At 46.8% G+C, this 19,141-nt stretch overlaps 3 protein-coding genes across 6 annotated transcripts in view; 1 reads left to right on the top strand and 2 right to left on the bottom strand.

Moving 5' to 3' along the window:
* Nucleotides 1-12,835, bottom strand: part of Lrrc23 (leucine rich repeat containing 23) — a 31,050-nt gene extending 18,215 nt beyond the window's left edge. Inside the window, exon 1 of one of the 2 annotated variants that reach the window (XM_058572549.1) lies at nucleotides 12,468-12,835. In XM_058572549.1, coding sequence (XP_058428532.1) covers nucleotides 12,468-12,577 — 110 coding nt within the window. In that variant the 5' untranslated portion in view covers nucleotides 12,578-12,835. The remainder of the gene's footprint in view (nucleotides 1-12,467) is intronic. The other variant, XM_058572545.1, reaches the window with a different exon arrangement.
* On the top strand, nucleotides 12,819-15,524 carry Spsb2 (splA/ryanodine receptor domain and SOCS box containing 2). Of its 3 annotated transcripts, none has more exons than XM_046424125.2 (3): nucleotides 12,819-12,898; nucleotides 13,412-14,159; nucleotides 15,191-15,524. In XM_046424125.2, the coding sequence occupies exons 2-3, from the start codon at nucleotides 13,496-13,498 to the stop codon at nucleotides 15,316-15,318; spliced, it is 792 nt and encodes a 263-aa protein (XP_046280081.1). In that variant the 5' UTR covers nucleotides 12,819-12,898; nucleotides 13,412-13,495; the 3' UTR covers nucleotides 15,319-15,524. The 3 variants fall into 3 exon arrangements, with proteins under 3 accessions (XP_046280081.1, XP_046280079.1, XP_046280080.1); XM_046424123.1 differs by lacking the exon at nucleotides 12,819-12,898 and adding an exon at nucleotides 13,008-13,120; XM_046424124.2 differs by lacking the exon at nucleotides 12,819-12,898 and adding an exon at nucleotides 13,143-13,262.
* A 134-nt stretch (nucleotides 15,525-15,658) lies between these two features.
* On the bottom strand, nucleotides 15,659-18,935 carry Tpi1 (triosephosphate isomerase 1). The gene is made up of 7 exons (XM_046424126.1): nucleotides 18,677-18,935; nucleotides 17,399-17,522; nucleotides 17,200-17,284; nucleotides 16,994-17,126; nucleotides 16,647-16,732; nucleotides 16,347-16,434; nucleotides 15,659-16,222 (listed from the first exon to the last, which is right to left on the bottom strand). Exons 1-7 carry the CDS (start codon nucleotides 18,900-18,902, stop codon nucleotides 16,104-16,106), a joined length of 861 nt encoding a protein of 286 aa, XP_046280082.1. The 5' UTR covers nucleotides 18,903-18,935; the 3' UTR covers nucleotides 15,659-16,103.
* Nucleotides 18,936-19,141: the final 206 nt, after the last annotated feature.

The raw sequence follows: 19,141 nt of genomic DNA, 5'->3' as shown, positions 1-19,141 counted from the left end.
AATGCAGGGCTTGATGACACACACCTACAATCCCAACCACTCTGGAGGCTGAGGCAGTAGTACCACAAGTTTAAGGCCAATATGGTTAATATAGTGAGATTCTGTCCCAAAATTGAAAAAATGAAAAGACTGGGGTTATAGTTTGCAGGGAGCCACCAGTGAATTATTTGAGGGTCTTCATTTGGTATTGAGCCATGGATATTTAGGTTTTTCCTTGGAAACAATCCTGGCTCCCCCAGTGGCATTAGATTGCCCAAGACACATGACCTCTATCTCTGCTCTACTAGGAAGACACCTCTCATAGCTCCAGAATTGGGCATAACCTGTTGGAAACTGGACAGCCCACCCTCTACCTTATTTGGCAAAGAACATTCCATGGAAAACTTTTGATGTTCCCCAATATAAATAAAGCAAGAGTGGGCTCCATTTTGCTCTTTTTAGTGTGGATGCTCAATCCCTAAGATCATCTAGATCTTAAAATATTTTCTGTGATCTATGTTTTTTTTTGCTGCTCAACTTTTCTTAGTCTTTATTTCACAGCTAGCCCATTCCACCAAGAGGAACCCCATTCCCAATGCCCGTACGAGACGTGGGTGGGAACAGTTCAATGGTAAACACCCCTAAATTGTTCAATTTCTGGGGGGAAAAACAAAAAGCTGGCCTTACTTATAATCCTAGCTACTTGGGAGGGAGGTTGAGGCAGAAAGATTATAAACTCAAGGCCAGCCTGGGCAACTTAGTTATGGCCCTGTCAAAAAAAAAAAAAGCACGGTTTGGGTTGTGGCTTGTGGCTCTGTGATAGAGAGCACCTGGATTCAATCCCCAGAATGGAAAGAGAAGGAGAAAGAAAAAAGAGACACCAATGACATGTGTGCACAGAAGAAAAGGCTATGTGAAGACACAGTGAGGAGGTGGCCATCTGTGAGCAGAAGAAAGCAAACTTGCTGATACCTTGCTTGTAGACATCTTACCATCACAACTATGAGAAAATAAACTTCTGTTGTTTAAGTCACTGAGTCTGTAGTATTTTTAGTGTTTCTTTAAAACCTCTCTGTTCCTCCTGATGGGCAGAAACAGCCTATGGAATTGAAGTCCCTCGTGTTTCTCCTTTTCTAGTAAAGCAAAAAACTTCTTTTTCCTTTTTCTCAAAAAACGGTTTCCTTGGGCTGGGGATGTGGCTCAAGCGGTAGCGCGCTCGCCTGTCATGCGTGCGGCCCGGGTTCGATCCTCAGCACCACATACAAACAAAGATGTTGTGTCCGCCGAGAACTAAAAAAATAAATAAATATTTAAAAAAAAAAAAAAACAAAAAAAAAAAAACGGTTTCCTTGTTATGAGATTGGTATGGGGACAAGGACCAAGCTTTCAGTAACACCAGGAGCACTCAGTTTCCTGCATCACTGGAAGGGTGAACCACTACTATGGGCCCATAATTTGTCTTTTTTTTTGGAGGGGTGGGGTTCGGGGGATTGAATTTAGGACACTCAATCACTGAGCCACATCCCCAGCTCTATTTTGTATTTTATTTAGAGACAGGGTCTCACTGAGTTGCTTAGCACCATGCTTTTGCTGAGGCTGGGTTTTTTTTTTTTTTTGCTGCTCAACCTTTCTTAACCTTTATTTCACAGTCAGCCCATTCCACACCTTCTTGGTGTTGTCAAGGTTGGCTGTGTTGAATTATTCTAATGGATCTTTTTTTGGTTTTCTTTTAGTTTCAGGAATGCTAAGCACTGCCCTCTACCTATGAGCTACAACCCCAGCAAATTCCAATAGATCAAGTTTCACTCTGCATCCTACTACATGGGATACAGTAAATATTCAATAAATATTTCCTGAAAGAATAATATTAGATTTTTTACTTTTTATTTATTTATTTTTTTAATGTAATCATGGAAACTTCCCCTGAATTTGGACTTGTTCTTATCAATAAAATACTCTATTTCCTCCCTCTGCTTTGAGCATCACTGATGAGGAGTAAACAAATGATAAGCCTGGAAGACATCCTCAGGATTCACTAGAAGGAAAGGGAGGCCCTAAAGGATGTCAAAAGTGGAAGGAAAACTACAAAGGTGATTCAGTATTATTAATTAATTAATTTTTGTGGTACTGGGAATTGAACCCAGGGCTTCATGTCTTCTAGGCAAGTGCTCTACTACTGAATCACACCCCCAGCCCAAGTAATTTTTTTTTTTTAATATTAAATAGGACAGGTACTGTGGTGTATTCCTATAATCCCAGCAACTCCAGAGGTTGAGTCTGGTGGATCAAAATTTCCAGGCCAGGGGCTGGGTTGTGTGGCTCAGTGGTAGAGTACTTGCCTAGTACCTGTGAGGCACTGGGTTTGATCCTCAGCACCACATACAAAATAAATAAATAAAGGTATTGAGACTGTCTTCATTTCATTTATTGAAACTAGAAATGAAACTAGATTCTCTGCTTCCCCAATTTTCTTCTGGGTTCTTTCTAGCAAATTTGGATAAAATCCACAGACAATAACAGAAGGGAAGAGTAGAGGGTATAGAATTTAAGTGAGAAGAGTTAGAACTCCTGCTAAATAAGAATATCAATGGTCAGTCATGTTCCAAGGCAGGAACCACACCTGGAGGCTAACCAGTAGAAATATTAATGAGCACTATTAACGAGCATTTCAAATGTGAAAAGCCTTAAGGGTTACCTGTGGCGGCCTCCTTTGTCCCAGAAGTGGGAAAACCAGAAGGTGGGGGTGAACTCAGCTGGAAGTTGATAGGAAGAATTAAAACTCAAAAAAAAACGAGATAGCCTTGGTGCTGTTTTCAGTACTTGTTTAGGTAGACTTTGATGCTTTATTGGGGGGGGGGGGCGGGGGTACATCTTTGTAGTTTACTAGAGACAGGGTCTCTCTGAGTTACTTCGCACCTTTTTTTTTTTTAAGAGGGAGAGATAAGATAGAGGGAGAGAATCTTTCAATATTCATTTATTTTAGTTCTCGGCGGACACAACATAACATCTTTGTTTGTGATGCTGAGGATCGAACCTGGGCCGCACGCATGCCAGGTGAGCGTGCTACCGCTTGAGCCACATCCCCAGCCCGACTTCGCACCTTCTTAAATTGCTGATCTGTCAATCTACTGCCTGCGGCCTCCTCAGCCGCTGGGATTACAGGGGTGCGCCACCGCCACCCCCCATTCCCCGCGCTTGGTGCTATTTTCAGGGCCTGTTTTACACTGATTTTGCTCCATGCTCTACCCAGAACCATACATATGAACTCTTAAGCTTAAATGTTTTTCTGCTATCAGTCCTCCTCCCTCATGGCTCGGTTTACTCATCCCTTCCGTGATTGTCCATGGATTTTTTTTTAAGTTTGTTTTGTTTTTTATACCTTTATTTTTTATATGGTGCTGCGGATCAAACCCAGGACCTCGCACGTGCTAGGGGAGAGTTCTACCCGTGAGCTACAACCCCAGCCCTGTCCATGGATTTTTTTTTTTTTAAAGAGAGAGAAAGAGAGAGAGAGAGAGAGAGAGAATTTTTTAATATTTATTTATTTTTTAGTTTTCGGCAGACACAACATCTTTGTTTGTATGTGGTGCTGAGGATCGAACCCGGGCCGCACGCATGCCAAGCGAGCGCGCTACCGCTTGAGCCACATCCCCAGCCCCTGTCCATGGATTTTATTCTTCAAAAATAGTGAGGGGCTGGGGATGTGGCTCAAGTGTAGCCGCTCGCCTGGCATGCGCGGGGCGCTGGGTTCAATCCTCAACACCACATAAAAATAAAATAAAGTTATTGTGTCCACCTAAAACTAAAAAATAAATAAATATTTTAAAAAATAGTGGGACTGGGGTTGTGGCTCAGTGGTAGAGTGCTCACCTAGCATGTGTGAGGCCCTGGGTCAATCCTCAGCACCACGTAAAAAAAGTGAATAAATAAGATAAAGGTATTGTGTCCATCAACAACTAAAAACAAAACAATTCTTAAAAAAAAAAAAAAAAAAAAAAAAAAAACAAGACAGTGAAGGCTGGGGGATACAGCTCAGTTGGTAGAGTGCTTGCCTCGTATGCACAAGGCCCAGGGTTCAATCCCCAGCACCACCTCCCAAAAAAAAAAAAGTGAGACAAGAACCTAGAAGGATTTTGGCAACGCGGGGAATCCAGTCTCATCTCAAAATTCCGGTTTCACCCTCGTAGAGGAGGGGGCGTACATAGCAGGAAAAAAAAAAAAGTTGAAAAAGTGTAAGCAGTGTCCGGTAGCCTGACTTTTAATCATTCCTGTAACTCCCACTTCCACCTTCCTGTTTCTGGGACAAAGGAGAGGGCTGGGAGTTTTCTCTAGGGTGAAACCAAAGGTCTTTTACATTTGAAATAGGCCCTGAGGGTGCTCATTAATGTTACCTGTTAGCCTCCAGGTGTGGTTTCTGCTTTTGACCAAGACCTCAGTTGGGGTTGGGGTTGTAGCTCGGTGGTAGAGTGTTTGCCTAGCTTGTGTGAGGCACTGGGTTCCCTTTTCAGCGCCACATAAAAATAAATAAACTACAACTGAACAAAACAACTCAATAATATCAAAACAATACAAACAAAAGACCTCACTCAATTGGGGCCTAGCACTTCTGATTGCTGACCATTGACTATTCTTACTCAGTAGGTATGCCCCTTATAAGGTAGATCCTGGCAACGTGGGCATCTCCTTCTTATGACCGCCCTCTTTGGGACAAGTGATTCCCTGTGGTCCCTAGATATACTAGGGAAGGAATAGGAGAAACAAGGAAGGAATGACAGAATGGGACCTTTAAAACGTAAAGAAATTAGAGGAGGTAGGGGGAAGCCTCAGTTACGAGATTTTCACAAGCACACCACACTTTCTGAATCCTGGGCTAAAACTGCCCCACGCCCCCGCAGCTGACTTAGAGGCCCCTCAACCTCAGGCCCCGGTTTCTGCCTGGGGTCTTCGTTCGGGGCAAAACGTGCCCAGGACGACGGGTGGCCAGGTGGGGAGTACACCTGTGACGCAGGAGCTGCCCTCCTGGGGAGGGCCCTGGGTTGTGCGCGGCCTCTTGCCGCTGTGCGGAGCGCTGAGCAACCTGGCCACAGAATCGCCAGCCGCTCGGGCTCACGCGACCCTTGGCGCGGGTGAGTCCGCCCGGAGCGGTGCTGCAGTTACGTAACTAGCCCCCAGAGCGGGAGGGGGCGGGGCGGCGCGGAGGGGGCGGGGCGGCGCGGAGGGGGCGGGGCGGCGCGGCGCCCAGAAATCCCGGGTTTATAAATCGAATCAGTCGCCATTTCCTCCCCATCGATGAGTTTTAGAGAATTTTTTTTAGGTTTGAGTTTTGACGCTACCACTTGGACAGGTGTTTTAACTTCCTTAGGCCTCACGTAGGAGTCTGTAGAAACTGGGATAAGTTCTTGTAAGAATGAAAAGCAATATGATGTAATTTCACCATAGACGTATTTAAGGTGCACTCAATAATAGGTTAAACAGGCAGAGCAAGCCCGGCGTGGTGGCGCAGGTCTGTGATCCCAGGGACTTGGGGGTCTGAATCAAGGAGCCTCACAAGTTCGAGGCCAGCCTCAGCAGTTTAGCAAGATCTTGTCTCAAAAAAGGGTTGGCAGTATAGCTCAGAGGTGAGGGTCCCAAGAGTTCTGTCCCATTCCACGGAAGTGTGAGTAAGATGGCAAATGGAAATGTGTTCTCTGGGCCCCAGTGCCCGGCCTCTCAGTGGGTATTTTGTGGGGCTATCTGTAATTTCAGTGTTTTGTTTTTAAAGTTAGGTTCTAATGCTTTACCATACCTCTCTTTTGTGTAACATGACCCACCTGAAGGCAGTCCAATCAAGTTCTCCCACTGCTACAGTAACAGTAAAGTACAAATGATTACCCTTTACTGAAGGTTGAGAGTCCACTAAGTATTAGAAGACATGAGTCAGAAATGTGTGCCTAACCATACTAATAAGTGGCAAAAACAGGGAAGTGGGGAATGTTCTTTGTCTCAAGCTGGGGTTATAGCTTAATGGTAGATCATGTGATTGGTATGCACGAGGCCCTGGGTTCAATCCTCAGCACCAAAACAAACAAACAAAACTCTCTGTCTCACCTGTAATCCCAGTGGCTCCAGAGGCTGAGGCAGAAGGATCACGAGTTCAAAGCCAGCCTCAGCAAAAAGCAAGGCGCTAAGCAACTCAGTGAGACCCTGTCTCTAAATAAAAAAGGGCTGGGGATGAGGCTCAGTGGTCAAGTGCCCTTTAGTTTAATCCCGATACCAAAAACAAAAAACAAAAAAAACTGTCTCAAGTGACTTAAGAAAAGTTTACAGCTTTTATGACATCTACAGTTCAAACTTTCATCAGCTCAGCAGGTTCCTTAGCTTGTGCAGGACAGAAACCACAGTTAACAAAGAGAGAGAAAAATCATTTTAGCTACTTAATAGGTAGAGTAATGGAGAAATCAAGGGGAGGGGGGATAGTAGAGGATAGGAAAGGCAGCAGAATGCAACAGACACTAGTATGGCAGTATGTAAAAACGTGGATGTGTAACAGATGTGATTCTGCAATCTGTATACGGGGTAAAAATGGGAGTTCATAACCCACTTGAATCAAATGTATGAAATATGATATGTCAAGAGCTTTATGATGTTTTGAACAACTAATAATAAAAAAAAAGAAATCAAGGGGTGAACAGCATATATAGGTTTTCTGGGCTAGAAATTAACATATTCCTAAACTATCAGATAAGCGTTCATTGCACCTGTGTCATTTTACACACAGTCAAAAATATTTGCACAGGGTTCAAAATGTGCCTAATTGTGTTAATTTTTTCTCGTAGGCATTTTTTTTCCCAGTACTGGCGATTGAACCCAAAGGCACTCTATCACTTTGAGACAAGAGTCTCCCTAAGTCCAGTCTGGCCTCAAATTTGTTAGCCTCCTGCCTTATCTTCCAAAGAAACTGAGATTACAGATGCCACCAGCTCCTGGGCATATCTTTTAACGTGGACCCTGCATTTAAATGAGGATCCAGGTTACTTCTGATCAAGACCTCCTCCTTCAGTGCTTTCTTGTTGTTTGTGTTGAACGATAGATGTAGTTGGGGAGGCCTTTTTATGATTTATCTTAAACATAAAATGTGTAGTGCTTTTTTTTTTTTGTAATTGTTTTCACCTTAACAACTTAAACTTTAACCCTGCATTCCTGTGCCTGTCATTTATCTTTTTCTGGAGGTGGAGGATGGTACCAGGGATTTAATTCAGGGGCACTCAACCACTGAGCCATGTCTCCAGCCCTGTTTTGTATTTTATTTAGAGGCAGGGTCTCACTGAGTTGTTTAGCACCTCAGTTTTGCTGAGGCTGGGTTTCAATTTGTGATCCTCCTGCCTCAGCCTCCTGAGTCACTGGGATTACAGGTGTTTACCACTGTCATTTATCTCTTTTTTGGTAATGGGGATTGAATCCAAATGTACTCTACCACTGAGTTACATCCCCAGCCCTTTATCATTGTTTACTTTGAGACAGAGTCTCACTAAATTGCAATTTGGGATTCTCTTGCCTCAGCCTCCCCAAATTGCTGGGATTACAGGTACGCACTACCATGCCCCACTTATACCATTTATCTTAAGCATAGAACATGTAGTGCCTTCCTGTTGACTCTCATCAACTTTTAGACCTGTACTCCTACCTCAAAACCTTCAGTCAAGAGAAGATAATCTTTGGATGGAAGGATTTCACAACTAGTGGGGGATGGTTTAAGAGTTGTAGAAACCACTTCAACCTCAATAGCATGCAAAACCGTTGGTGAGGCCGTGTCTGTGGAATAAGAGGCAGCAAAATCTACCCAGTATTATTAGGATGATTGGCAAAAGAGCAATCTTCCAGAATACAGTGAGGCTGATGTCTTACAGGGAAATATACCTAACTGTATTTCTGTTTCCAAACTAGAAACAAAAGAGCTGGGAGTGTAGCTCAGTGGTAGAGTGCTTGCCTAGCATGCATGAGGCCCTAGGTTTCATCTCCAGCACTGCATAAAAAGAAAAAAGAAAAAAATCTCAAAGAAGGCCCTGTTTGAAAAGCAACTAATGACCTTCTAAACACTTTCCTTCCCCTACTCCCAGGTCCAGTGGTAGTATAGTTCTATAGGGCTATTAATCCTGGTGCCTTTAAATCAAGCAACAGCAGCTGGGTGAGGTGGCACAGACCTGTTCCAGTCCAGCCTCAGCAACTTAGCAAGACCCTGTATATTAAAGAAAAAAAAAAAGCGTCTGGGGATGTGGCTCAGCAATAAAGTGCCTCTGGGCTCAATCACCAGTACCAGAAAAAACAAACAGACAAACAGACAAACAAAAAATACCATCATTCTCCACACACACACCCCCAACCAAAAAAAAAAAAAAAAAAAAAAGATTGGGGATATAGTTTGGTAGTAGAGCTCTTGCCTAGCATGTGCCAGGCCCTGGGTTCTATCCTAGTACCAGGGGAAAAAAATTGTATAGACTTCTATGTACTAATGTACATAGAAGTACTAATGTACATAGACGTCTACAAAAAGACTTCTATGTATATTAGTACATAGAAGTACATATAGAAGTTCATATGGAAGCTTGTGTGTGTGTGTGTGTGTGTGTGTGTGTGTGTGTGTGTGTGGTGCTTGGGATTGAACCCAGGGCCTTGTACATATGAGGCAAGCACTCTACCAACTGTGCCATATCCCCAGCCCCAGAAGCTTTCTTTAAAATGGCTAAAAACTGGAAACAAATGTCTATTAACAGTAGAACAGAAAATGGAATAATGTACATAATTAGATAATATTTCATGCAACAACATAGATGACACAGATAAGAAGAATAAATCAGACACAAAAATGCAATACTATATTGTAGTATTGTGTGTATGTAGTATGGTTTCATTGATGATAGAGGTCAAATAGGAGTTAACCTTGGGGATGTAGTGTCAGGGAAGAGCAAGAAAGAGTGTTCTGGATCCTGGAAAGATCCTTGATCTTGACTTCTTTTTTTTTTTTTGGGGGGGGGGTACTGGGGATTAAACTCAGGGGTACTAGACCACTGAGTCACATCCCCAACCCTATTTTGTATTTCATTTAGAGACAGGGTCTCATTGAGTTGCTTAGTGCTTAGAAGTTACTGAGGCTGACTTTGAACTCAAGATTCTCCTCTAGGGCTGGGGATGTGGCTCAAGTGGTAGCGCACTGGCCTAGCATGCATGAGGCACTGGGTTCAATTCTCGGTACCACATAAAAATGAAATAAAGAGATTGTGTCCACCTAAAAAAAACCACAAAATAAATATTAAAAAAAAAAAAAGATTCTCCTCTCTCAACCTTCCAAGCCGCTGGGATTACAGGCATGGGATTACCATGCCTGTTGATCTTGGTGGGGGTGATCATGCAAGTGTATGGTACTAGAAAAAATTTGTTAGGCAGGGCTGAGGGTGTAGCTCAGTTGTAGATCTCTTGTCTAGCATGTGCAAGACCCTGGGTTCAGTGCCAAAGAAAAGAAAAGAAAAAGAAGAAAAGCCAATTATTGGGTAATTTAAGTTAAGACAGTTTATTTCAAACAGTCATGGTGGTGCATGCCTGTAATCCCAATGGCTTGGGAGGCTGAGGCAGGAAGATTGCAAGTTCAAGGCCAGCCTCAGCAATTTAATGAGGCCCTAAACAACTCAGTGACACCCTGTCTCTAAAAAAATATCAGAAAGGGTTAGGGGTGTGGTTCAATGGTTAAGTGCCCCTGAGTTTCAATCCCCGGTACAAAAAAAAAAAAAAAAGTTAGTTTATATTTGTTGCAAGTCAAAAAAGTACAAAGTTAAAATTACTTGTAGCATTATCAAATATTGGGGCTATATCAACAAATACTTGAGCAGCTCAAAATTCAGTGGCAACATTTGATCAACATTTTTAAAAAGTAGCAACAGCTGAGCAAGTGTGGTTAACTTCTCAAGCTGAACTAGAGCCAGCCATTGCTTAGGCTCCCTATGTGTCCCCAAGCCCTTATGTACAAGCTATCCATAGTCATGATGTCTTTATTGTTATTGTTACACACTGGCAAGAATATCTAGATTGGGTGGATGACAAGCATTCAGATTCAGTTCTTTCTTTTTAGTATGCTTCTTCTTCCTCTTTAATATAAAATATTTTAAGGGCTGGGGGTGCAACTTTTTTTTTTACATTTATTCACATTTATTTTTGCTTTTAGTGCACTTGGGGGTGTAACATAGTGGTAGAATATTTGCATAAGAGGGCTTGAAATGGATCTCCATAAGGAAAATGTGTGTGTGTGTGTGTGTGTGTGTGTGTGTGTGTGTGTGTGTGGTGCATGCACATGCACATTAATTTATTATAAAATTTTATTCTGGACTGGGCGCAGTGGTGCACACCTGTAATCCCAGAGACTCAGGAGGCTGAGGCTGAAGGATTGCAAGTTAGAGACCTGCCTCAACAATTTAGGGAGGCCCTAGCAACTTATCAACTTTGAGACCCTGTATCAAAATAAAAAAGGGCTGGGGATGTGGCTCAGTTGGGTAAGGGCCTCTGAGTTAAATACCCCCCCCCTTTTTTTTATTCTGTACATCATACTACCATATATTGATTTGTTGCTATTGTTTTTATTGGATATTGAAGCCAGGGGCACTTACTGCTGAGCCACATCCCTGTCCTTTTATTTTTTATTTTGAGACAGGCTGGCCATATTTTTTTGTTGTTGTTGATAGACTTTATTTTATTTATTTATATGTGGTGCTGAGAATTGAACCAAGTGCCTCACACATGCTAGGCAAGTGCTCTACCACTGAGCTACAACCCTAGCCCTGTAGCACAATTCTTGACACCCAGAAAGTGAAAATCCAGCCACTTTACCCAGGAATTCCACCTCCTATTCCCAATATGTGTTCTCTCACCAAAGTTGTCAATAACCCTGAGCCCCCAAAATCTTTTAAGTACAGTAATAAAAATTGAATTTTCCTTCATCTGTCTGTAATCCCAGCAACTCAGAAGTCTGAGACAGAAGGATCACCAGTTTGAGGCTAGCCTCAGCAACTTAACAAAACCCTGTCTCAAAATAAAAATTAAAAAGGGCTGGGGATCTAGCACATGCGAGGTGCTGGGTTCGATCCTCAGCACCACATAAAAATAAATAAATAAAATGAAGGTATTGTGTCCAACTACAACTGAATATATATATATATATATATATATATATATATATATATATATATATATATATATATGGGTGGGGGTGGCTGGGGATGTAGCTCAGTGGTAGAGTGATGGATTCAATCCCAGTTACCAGAAATTAAGCATAGTAGACCCTTTTCTCCCTATGTTCTTCTCCTGCTTATCTCCTAAGGTGGCTTTCCATTACTGGCCTGTCCTATAGGATAACATTTACTTTCCTAACTGCTTGACCCCTACTTGGGGTCCTTTTTTACTCCTACTTTCTTTATATCTCCATCAGTTCACTTATTACCTGATAAACTGTTTTACAAATAGTTTGTATCCTTTTGGAAGATTCATTGCTTAATCTCTAGTGCTTTTAATACAAATAATTAAGTTTGAAACAGAAACCATTCTAAGTGCTTTACATTTATATCAGCTCATTGCCTCCTCACTATATCTATGCAATAAATACTCTTATTATCTCTGACATAGAGAAAGAAACAGGCACAGGGAGGTGAAGTAATTTCCTCAAGGTTGCATGCATATTGGCCTTCAGGTACTCATGCCCAGTTTGTCTCCAAAGTTGACTTCATTTTTGGTGGAAAGGATTGAACCCAGGTGTGTTCTACCACTGAGCTACAAGCCCAGCCCTCATTTTTTATTTTAAGACAGGATCTTACTAAATTGCCCAGATTGGCCTTGAACTTAGGATCCTCCTGCCTCAGCCTCCAGAACTGCTGGGAATATAGGCCTGTGCCACCACACTAGACAACAGTTGGCATATTTCATGCTCTATTATATTGCCTGTGTATAGAGTGGGCACTCAGTAAGTGTTAAGTAACCAATAGTTATGCTCAGTGAGTACACACCACACCCCAGGCTCTGTGCTAAATGCTTTATTTAGATTATAACTTAAGACCAGTGTCTTAAACCCGGTAAGATGAGCTGGGTTGTGGCTCAGGAGTGCTGAGTGCTCGCCTAAGCACGTGTGAGGCACTGGTTTTGATCCTAAGCACCACATAAAGATAACTAAACAAACAAACAAAAGTATTGTGTCCATCTACAACTAAAACAAACAAGCAAACCTATAAGGTGTCAGCGCGCCAGTAATTCCAGCTACTCAGGAAATGGAGAAGAATCCCTTCAGCCTGGGCAATATAACAAGACCACATATTGGGGGAAAAAAAAGTAGCCATTACCCTCTACCCAATGAGACCCACAACCCTGGAAGGGATTGGCGTCCCGGATGAAGAACGGCATGAAACCCATTTTGACATCTACAACCTTGAGTCCGAACAGAGTTCAGAACCTCAGATAAAAGCACAAGTTTGACTCACAATTTGGGGCAGAAAGAGAGCAGCCCTGGAAGACAGACCCAGAATCGCAGGGAAATGGAAACAATGCAGGCAAGATGGAAGACCTTCCTTGGCCCCATGCCCTGTATCATAAACTCTGGGCTCAGGAGTTGGTTGGTTGCTCAGGCGGCTCAAAGGTCTTCATTGGGGAGAACACATCCACAGAGATCCCAAGGTGATGATGTCATCAAAAGATTAATTCTGAGCTGGGACCCTGAGGGCAGATTCTGTAGCGGCGATGGAAGGGTTAACAGCTCTGCACGTCCTACCCACGGAGACGAGGCCTTGGGGCGGGTCGTGGCTCGGGCAGGTGACTAGAAGTTGGTTAACCGCCTCGAGTGTGCTCTACAGGAACCGGGAATAGGGCGCTCCCTTTACCACAGCAACCCAATTGGTGTTAACCTCCCAGTGAGGTACTCTGGGGGCGTGGCCTGGGTGGGCGTGACGTGGGTGGCGACGAGAGGGTTAACCGCCGCAGAGGGCCCCCCCTGGGGGCGGGGCGCGAGGCTCGCGTGTCCTATAGTGGTAGGGTCCAAAGGCGGAAGCGGACGGCTGTCTGCTCCCAGTAAACGGGGCTTCTTTTGGCTGGTTTCATCCCGATGCCCCGCGACTTCCCGGTTGGGAAGTCGAGCGAGGTTCGGGGTCGGGGTCGGAGGCAGGAGTAGGGGCGGTAGTGGGGACGGGGTCGGGGACTCTGTGTAGGCAAGAAGGACAGCCTATTGTGAGGTCCGGAGAGGGCGAACTCGAGTGTCTTGGGCGACCCAGCACAGAGCGAAGGCAGGGTGATGGGCCCTGGAGCTTTGGGGGTGCCGGGAGAGAGGAGCCGGCCAGTCGGCATGCGTGGTGAAAGGATGGGGTGCCCGGGTGAGGACCACCCATCCAGAATACCGCACTTCATATCCCTTTCTCTCCCAACTCCCCTCCAGGTCATTCCCAATCTGGAACTCAACTTTGAGAAGAGAGACGCCCCAGCAAGACTGTTTCGGGGCGTCCTCCAGCTGCTCACCTCCATGGGCCAGACGGCCCTGGCAGGGGGCAGCAACAGCACCCCCACCTCGCAGGCTCTGTATCCTGACCTTTCTTGTCCCGAGGGCTTGGAAGAGCTCCTGTCTGCTTCCCCTCCTGACCTGGGGGCCCAACGGCGCCACGGCTGGAACCCCAAGGACTGCTCAGAGAACATCGAGGTCAAAGAAGGGGGGTTATGCTTTGTGCGGCGACCCGTGGCCCAGAGCACTGATGGGGTCCGGGGAAAGAGGGGCTACTCCAGAGGCCTGCACGCCTGGGAGATCAGCTGGCCCCCGGAACAGAGGGGCACACACGCGGTAGTGGGCGTGGCCACGGCCCTCGCCCCACTGCAGGCAGACCACTATGCGGCGCTGCTGGGCAGCAACAGCGAGTCATGGGGCTGGGACATTGGGAGGGGGAAGCTGTACCATCAGAGTAAGGGGCCTGAGGCCCCCCAGTATCCAGCGGGACCTCAGGGTGAGCAGCTGGAGGTGCCAGAGAGGCTGCTGGTGGTTCTGGACATGGAGGAGGGAACTCTGGGCTACGCTATTGGGGGAACATATCTGGGGCCAGCCTTCCGCGGACTGAAGGGCAGGACCCTCTACCCAGCTGTAAGCGCTGTTTGGGGCCAGTGCCAGGTCCGCATCCGCTACCTGGGCGAAAGGAGAGGTGAGGCCGGGGGTGTGGGGAAGAAAAGAATTGTCACTAGTGGCAGTGATTTGGAATGGACCCTCAATGCTGGACAAGAGCAGAGGCTTTCATTTGACCTGTCTCCTATCCTTACTCAGTTCCAGGAATGGCTGAGGTTCTTCAAGCTGTTATCTAATTTACTTGGAGGCAAAACTGAGGCTTGGGAACAACTTGCTCATATTCTCTTGGTGAACCCTCAGAATGGAGGGAGGCTCTTGGGAGATATCAACCCTTGAGCAAGATGGGCAAAGGGTTAAATGGGTCCTGGGCTGGGTTTACAGGTCCAGAAAAGTACTGGCAGTGCCGGGTACCAAGAGTGTGTATCAGATTTCCTGGGCTCTGACCTGTACGTGCCACATACCTACTTCCTTTTCCTGTCAAATCCCAGGATGGGGCCTTTGGGGCCCTGATCATGGCTTTGGGTGGGGCTGCAAGGGAGGAGCCTCCTTGGGAACCAAATGGGACCAGTACTGGGAGTTGGCTCTGAAGTTGCAGTCTTCAGCAGAGGGCTGGTGCCTGTCCTCCTGTTACCCATGCTGAGCCACACAGTGGAGCAGGCCCATCCTTCCTTTCATTTCCTCACCCCAGCTCCAAGGCCCCTCTTTTTTTTTTTAATATTTATTTTTTAATTGTCAGTGGACACAACATCTTTATTTTTATGTCGTGCTGAGATCGAACCCAGCGCCCCACGCATGCCAGGAGAGTGCGTTACTGCTTGAGCCACATCCCCATCCCCTCCAAGGCCCCTCCTGAATCAAAGCCTGGGCCACCTCCACCACTAATGGGCCCATATTGGCCTATTGCTTAGAGGGCTTTAGCTAGAGCTTCAGTCCAGCTCTTTCAAGATAATCTCAGCTGTGAAATCAACTGTGATGCCTTAGATCTCCCTCAGCCAAGGTGGAGTCAGGTGTACAGCAAGAAACAAGGGAGGCTGGGTAAGATCCTGTAGTTTGAAGATGTCTGGCTGGTGGCTGAACCCCTATTTACCTTCTCCTTCTTCTCTCTCCCAGCGGAACCACACTCCCTTCTGCATCTGAGCCGCTTGTGTGTGCGCCACACCCTGGGGGATACCCGGCTGGGCCAGGTGTCTGCTCTGCCCTTGCCCCCATCCATGAAGCGCTACCTGCTCTACCAGTGAACCTGGGATACCAGACTGTGCTGGAGCCACTGAGGGCCTAGACCAGCAGTGAGGTTGGGTCCCTCCCCCAATTCAAGCTCTGGGGAGCTCCACAAGTCTCAGTGCTACCCAAAACAGTGTGGCAGAGAATTTTCAAGGCTGTGGCAGCCTGGTACATAAGACATTTTTTAAAAGTAAAAATACTAAGAGATGTGTTGTTATAGAAACCTGTTAATGGGGTTTTTTTGTTTGCCTTTTAAAACAAGGGTAGTCTGTGACTACCTCAAAAAGCCCATTGTGAGTTCCGGAGAGGTCCTCAAAAAGGAAAAAGATTTACAGTGAAGGAGAACAAACCGCAGACTTAGTGCCAGATGTTTTATTTTCCTTACATGTGCGAAAGCTCACATACACAACACACAGGAATTGGCACCATGGGAGAGGGAGCATCCCTGGCCTCTGAGGGGAGAATATTGGCCTTGGTGTGAGAAGGGAAAGGAACATGGTTTCTCTCTCTTGCTCTCACCAGGGCCTGAGGGGACCCATGAGCGAGCTCCATTCCTTCTACCTCTCAGTTGAGGAGAAGCCACCTTGGTGACATGTTTAGTTCTAACCATTATAGTAAGTGGTGGATTAACCTGGTTCCAACCATCACAGAGGAAAGGTGTAAATGGTAAAGGAAGGTACAGTGGATTAGGCCTTGAGAGGAGGCAGATGACAACATCAGAAGCATGTGAAGGGTGAGGGCAGTTACTTGGCTTCTGGACTACCTAATCCCTGGCTTAGCGGGAAGAACAGATTGATGGCACTTATTGTTTGGCATTGATGATGTCCACAAATTCGGGCTTGAGGGAAGCACCACCCACGAGGAAGCCATCCACATCAGGCTGGCTGGCTAGCTCTTTGCAGGTTGCCCCAGTCACAGAACCTGGGGAGGAGGTAGAAAGAGGGTTTTGTCAGGGATGAGATAAATATACTCCATCCCTACCTCCATGTCTATAGTGGCTCAGCCTACTTGATAGGATTCACAAGCTAGAGCCAAACCAACTTACCTCCATAAATGATGCGAGTGCTCTGAGCCACTGCATCAGAAACGTTGGACTTGAGCCATCCCCGAAGTTTCTCATGTACTTCCTGGGCCTAAAACAAGAAGGCAGTCTAAGAAAGACCCTTTCTGCCTTTTAAAGAGGAAATCACTGGCACCAATGGAGAGAGAGTGTGTCAAGGCAAGAGCCCTGGAATCTGAGTCAGAATACTAAGGCTCCAAAACCAGCCAAGCCCTGGAATGGATGCCCTTGGACAAGTCACTGTGTTTTGGGGTTTGGGAAGCCAGGACTCCTGGGCTCAGATACCTGTTGGGGTGTTGCAGTCTTGCCAGTACCAATGGCCCACACAGGCTCATAGGCCAGGACGACCTTGTTCCAGTCCTTCACATTATCTGCAGGACACAGATCACAGAGGGAAGGGTGAACAAGGAGCTATATAGCCAATTTCCACAGAGTGTTAAGAATGATGATGGCCTACTGCCCCCTGGTGGCATCTATACATTCTGCAAGAGCAGAAGTGATTAGCTTGAAAGGAACTCCACCTTTCTTTGCAGCATGGGGATCAAGGCAGTCTGCAGGGCTTCTGACACCACCCCCCCTTGGCCCCATTTGTGGCCCTGGCAAGGTTCAAAGGTCCCTTTCTCCGGAGATACCTGCGATGACCTTGGTCTGTTCGAAAACAACCTTCTCTGTGATGCCAGCTTCCCTCTCATCTAGCTTCTCCCCAATGCAGGCGATCACTCCGAGTCCCTCTGCTAGGGCATGGGCCACTTTCTGCCCAATCAGCTGTTGAGGAACAGACTTGGTGAGACACCCTTCTTGGAATAAGCATCTCTTATCTCTTCTCATGATTACTAACCTCATCTGACTCCCCAAAGACGTGCCTCCTCTCCGAGTGCCCCAGGACTACCCACGTGGCTCCACAGTCTTTGATCATGCCAGGGCTAAGGGAAGAGAGAAAGCTCAAGTTTAGCAGGAAGCACACCCTGTACCTTTCCCCTCCATGAAAAATGTGAGTGAAAGGTTCCCCACCACTTCTCTCTCCATCTCCATCTCACCTGATCTCCCCAGTGAAGGCCCCATTAGTCACTTTGTAGCAGTTCTGCGCAGCCACAGCAATCTTGGGATCTAGTTTCTGCCGGGCGAAGTCGATGTAGGCAGTGGGGGGTGCACAAACCACCTCTGAGGATGAGATGTTGGCATACCCAGATGAGACCAAAGGAAGCCTTCATTCTCCAGACTTCCTATCCAGTGTCTGGCAGCCCTCTAGCCTTCAACTTTCTTGGTTTTGCTTTCCTTCCCCTTTAACCCCAGCAAGATGACCTTTGTCCACTTCCCAGCCTAGGCTTTCACCCAACTCCTGGAGACTTCCAAGTATCCCTTCCAGGCTACAGCCCTCACCCTGCCCTCTGCTCTTTTAACAGCTGTGGCTCCAATTTCCTCGGGTTATTCTGGGCATGAGTACCTCCCAGACTCAGCATTCTCTGGTGGCCAATCCTGCCTCCTTTCTAAAATAGCTTATCCTCACTAAAAAAAAAAAAAAAAAAAGAGAGAGGGGGCCAACTCTTGGGCTTGTTTTGGCGTCTTTAGGGAAATAATCGAGAAGGTGATGTCCCTTTGATCAGATCTGTGGTCTGATGATTTAGGTGGGTGGGAGGGAAGTATGGAGGATAGCACTCTGCCTGTGGTGGCAGGGAGCTGAGCGGCTCATAGCGGCCTTGCGCTTTCTCTTTTCCAGGTTGGGGAAAGCTGTAGGATCGCTCATTTACAAATGGCTCAGCTTGTTAGGCATCTACCCAGTTCCTTCCATAGAAGGCAGTAGTCACCCAGTGCCGACCGCTCAGGGGCCCAGCCCGGCGGGGCGCTGGGGAGGAGTCATGGGCTACGTGCGGAGGCGCACGGAGCCGGTTGCCGAAGGAGCAGGTAGTTGGAGGCCGCGGGTAACTAGGAGACCGCGCAAGCTCAGCCTCCACCCCCACACTCTGGCGGTGCTGTACCCCGCTTCTCCGGATCGCCCACAGAGGCTCAGGCTCGGCTCCTACCCTGGCTCAAGGCTGGTGCAAACCCAATCCACGCCCAGGGGCCATCTTCCTCCCGGGGACCCAATAATTCCTTTCCCGCCCCACCAGGCTAGAGCACCATTAAATGCCCTTCTTTCCACGTCCACACATCTCCGGTACTGCGGTTGCAGGGCCACTTCTCAGACACACAACGACCCTTGTACTTCAGCCCTGCATCCAGGTCCACGCGGTTACCAGGACTCGGGGAGCTCGGGAGAGGGCGCTGCCACGCCCGACACTCTCCACCAGTCCCAACGGTCCCCAAGGAGGGCTCACCGGTGTCGGCGGGCACCTTGGCCGCATTCAGGGTACAGATGAGTTCCCCCAGACACTTCTTCCGCCCGTTCATTTTCCAGTTGCCCCCCACGAAGAATTTCCTGGAGGGCGCCATGGTGCTAGTGCCGGCACACTGAAGGTCAGTATCAGCGCGCAGCCGCGGCCACTGCCCGCTTATATATACTGCTGTGAAGCAGAACTCCGCCTCCTCCCCGCCCTCAGCCATGATTAGCCCGGCCCCCTGCCTAAGCGGCCTCCCCACCAGCCCAATCCCCCAACCGCCCAGTGTTGCAAAGTTCTGACGTTCCCCACTTTCTTGTAGCAACGTTCTAGGGGTGTCCGAGGGATCAGTAGTTCTTAATTGTCTGATTTGTAGAAGTGAAAACTGTGAGACCCTGCGCTCAGGAAAACTCTCTTCATAACTTCAGCCCCCCAGAGAGGGTTCAGATGGGGTTAGCTGAGCAA

This window comes from Marmota monax, unplaced genomic scaffold (genome assembly GCF_021218885.2).
Source record: "Marmota monax isolate L192 unplaced genomic scaffold, Marmota_monax_Labrador192_F-V1.1 WCK01_AAM20220418_F8-fsc00186, whole genome shotgun sequence".
Lineage (NCBI taxonomy): Eukaryota > Metazoa > Chordata > Mammalia > Rodentia > Sciuridae > Marmota > Marmota monax.
The sequence above is the reverse complement of the archived record's forward strand: the minus strand, read 5'-3'. Positions and strand labels throughout refer to the sequence as shown.

Bases quoted from the DNA above. Each gene is read 5' to 3' on its own strand.
- Spsb2 (XM_046424123.1), top strand. From the start codon at position 13,085: ATGCCCCGCGACTTCCCGGTTGGGAAGTCGAGCGAG. The intron at 13,121-13,411 runs GTTCGGGGTCGG...ACTCCCCTCCAG, and splicing joins CGGTTGGGAAGTCGAGCGAG to GTCATTCCCAATCTGGAACT. The intron at 14,160-15,190 runs GTGAGGCCGGGG...TCTCTCTCCCAG, and splicing joins CTACCTGGGCGAAAGGAGAG to CGGAACCACACTCCCTTCTG.
- Tpi1 (XM_046424126.1), bottom strand. From the start codon at position 18,902: ATGGCTGAGGGCGGGGAGGAGGCGGAGTTCTGCTTCACAGCAGTATAT. The intron at 17,285-17,398 runs GTGAGATGGAGA...CTCTTCCCTTAG, and splicing joins GCCTTCACTGGGGAGATCAG to CCCTGGCATGATCAAAGACT. The intron at 16,223-16,346 runs GTAAGTTGGTTT...CCTCCTCCCCAG, and splicing joins CACTCGCATCATTTATGGAG to GTTCTGTGACTGGGGCAACC.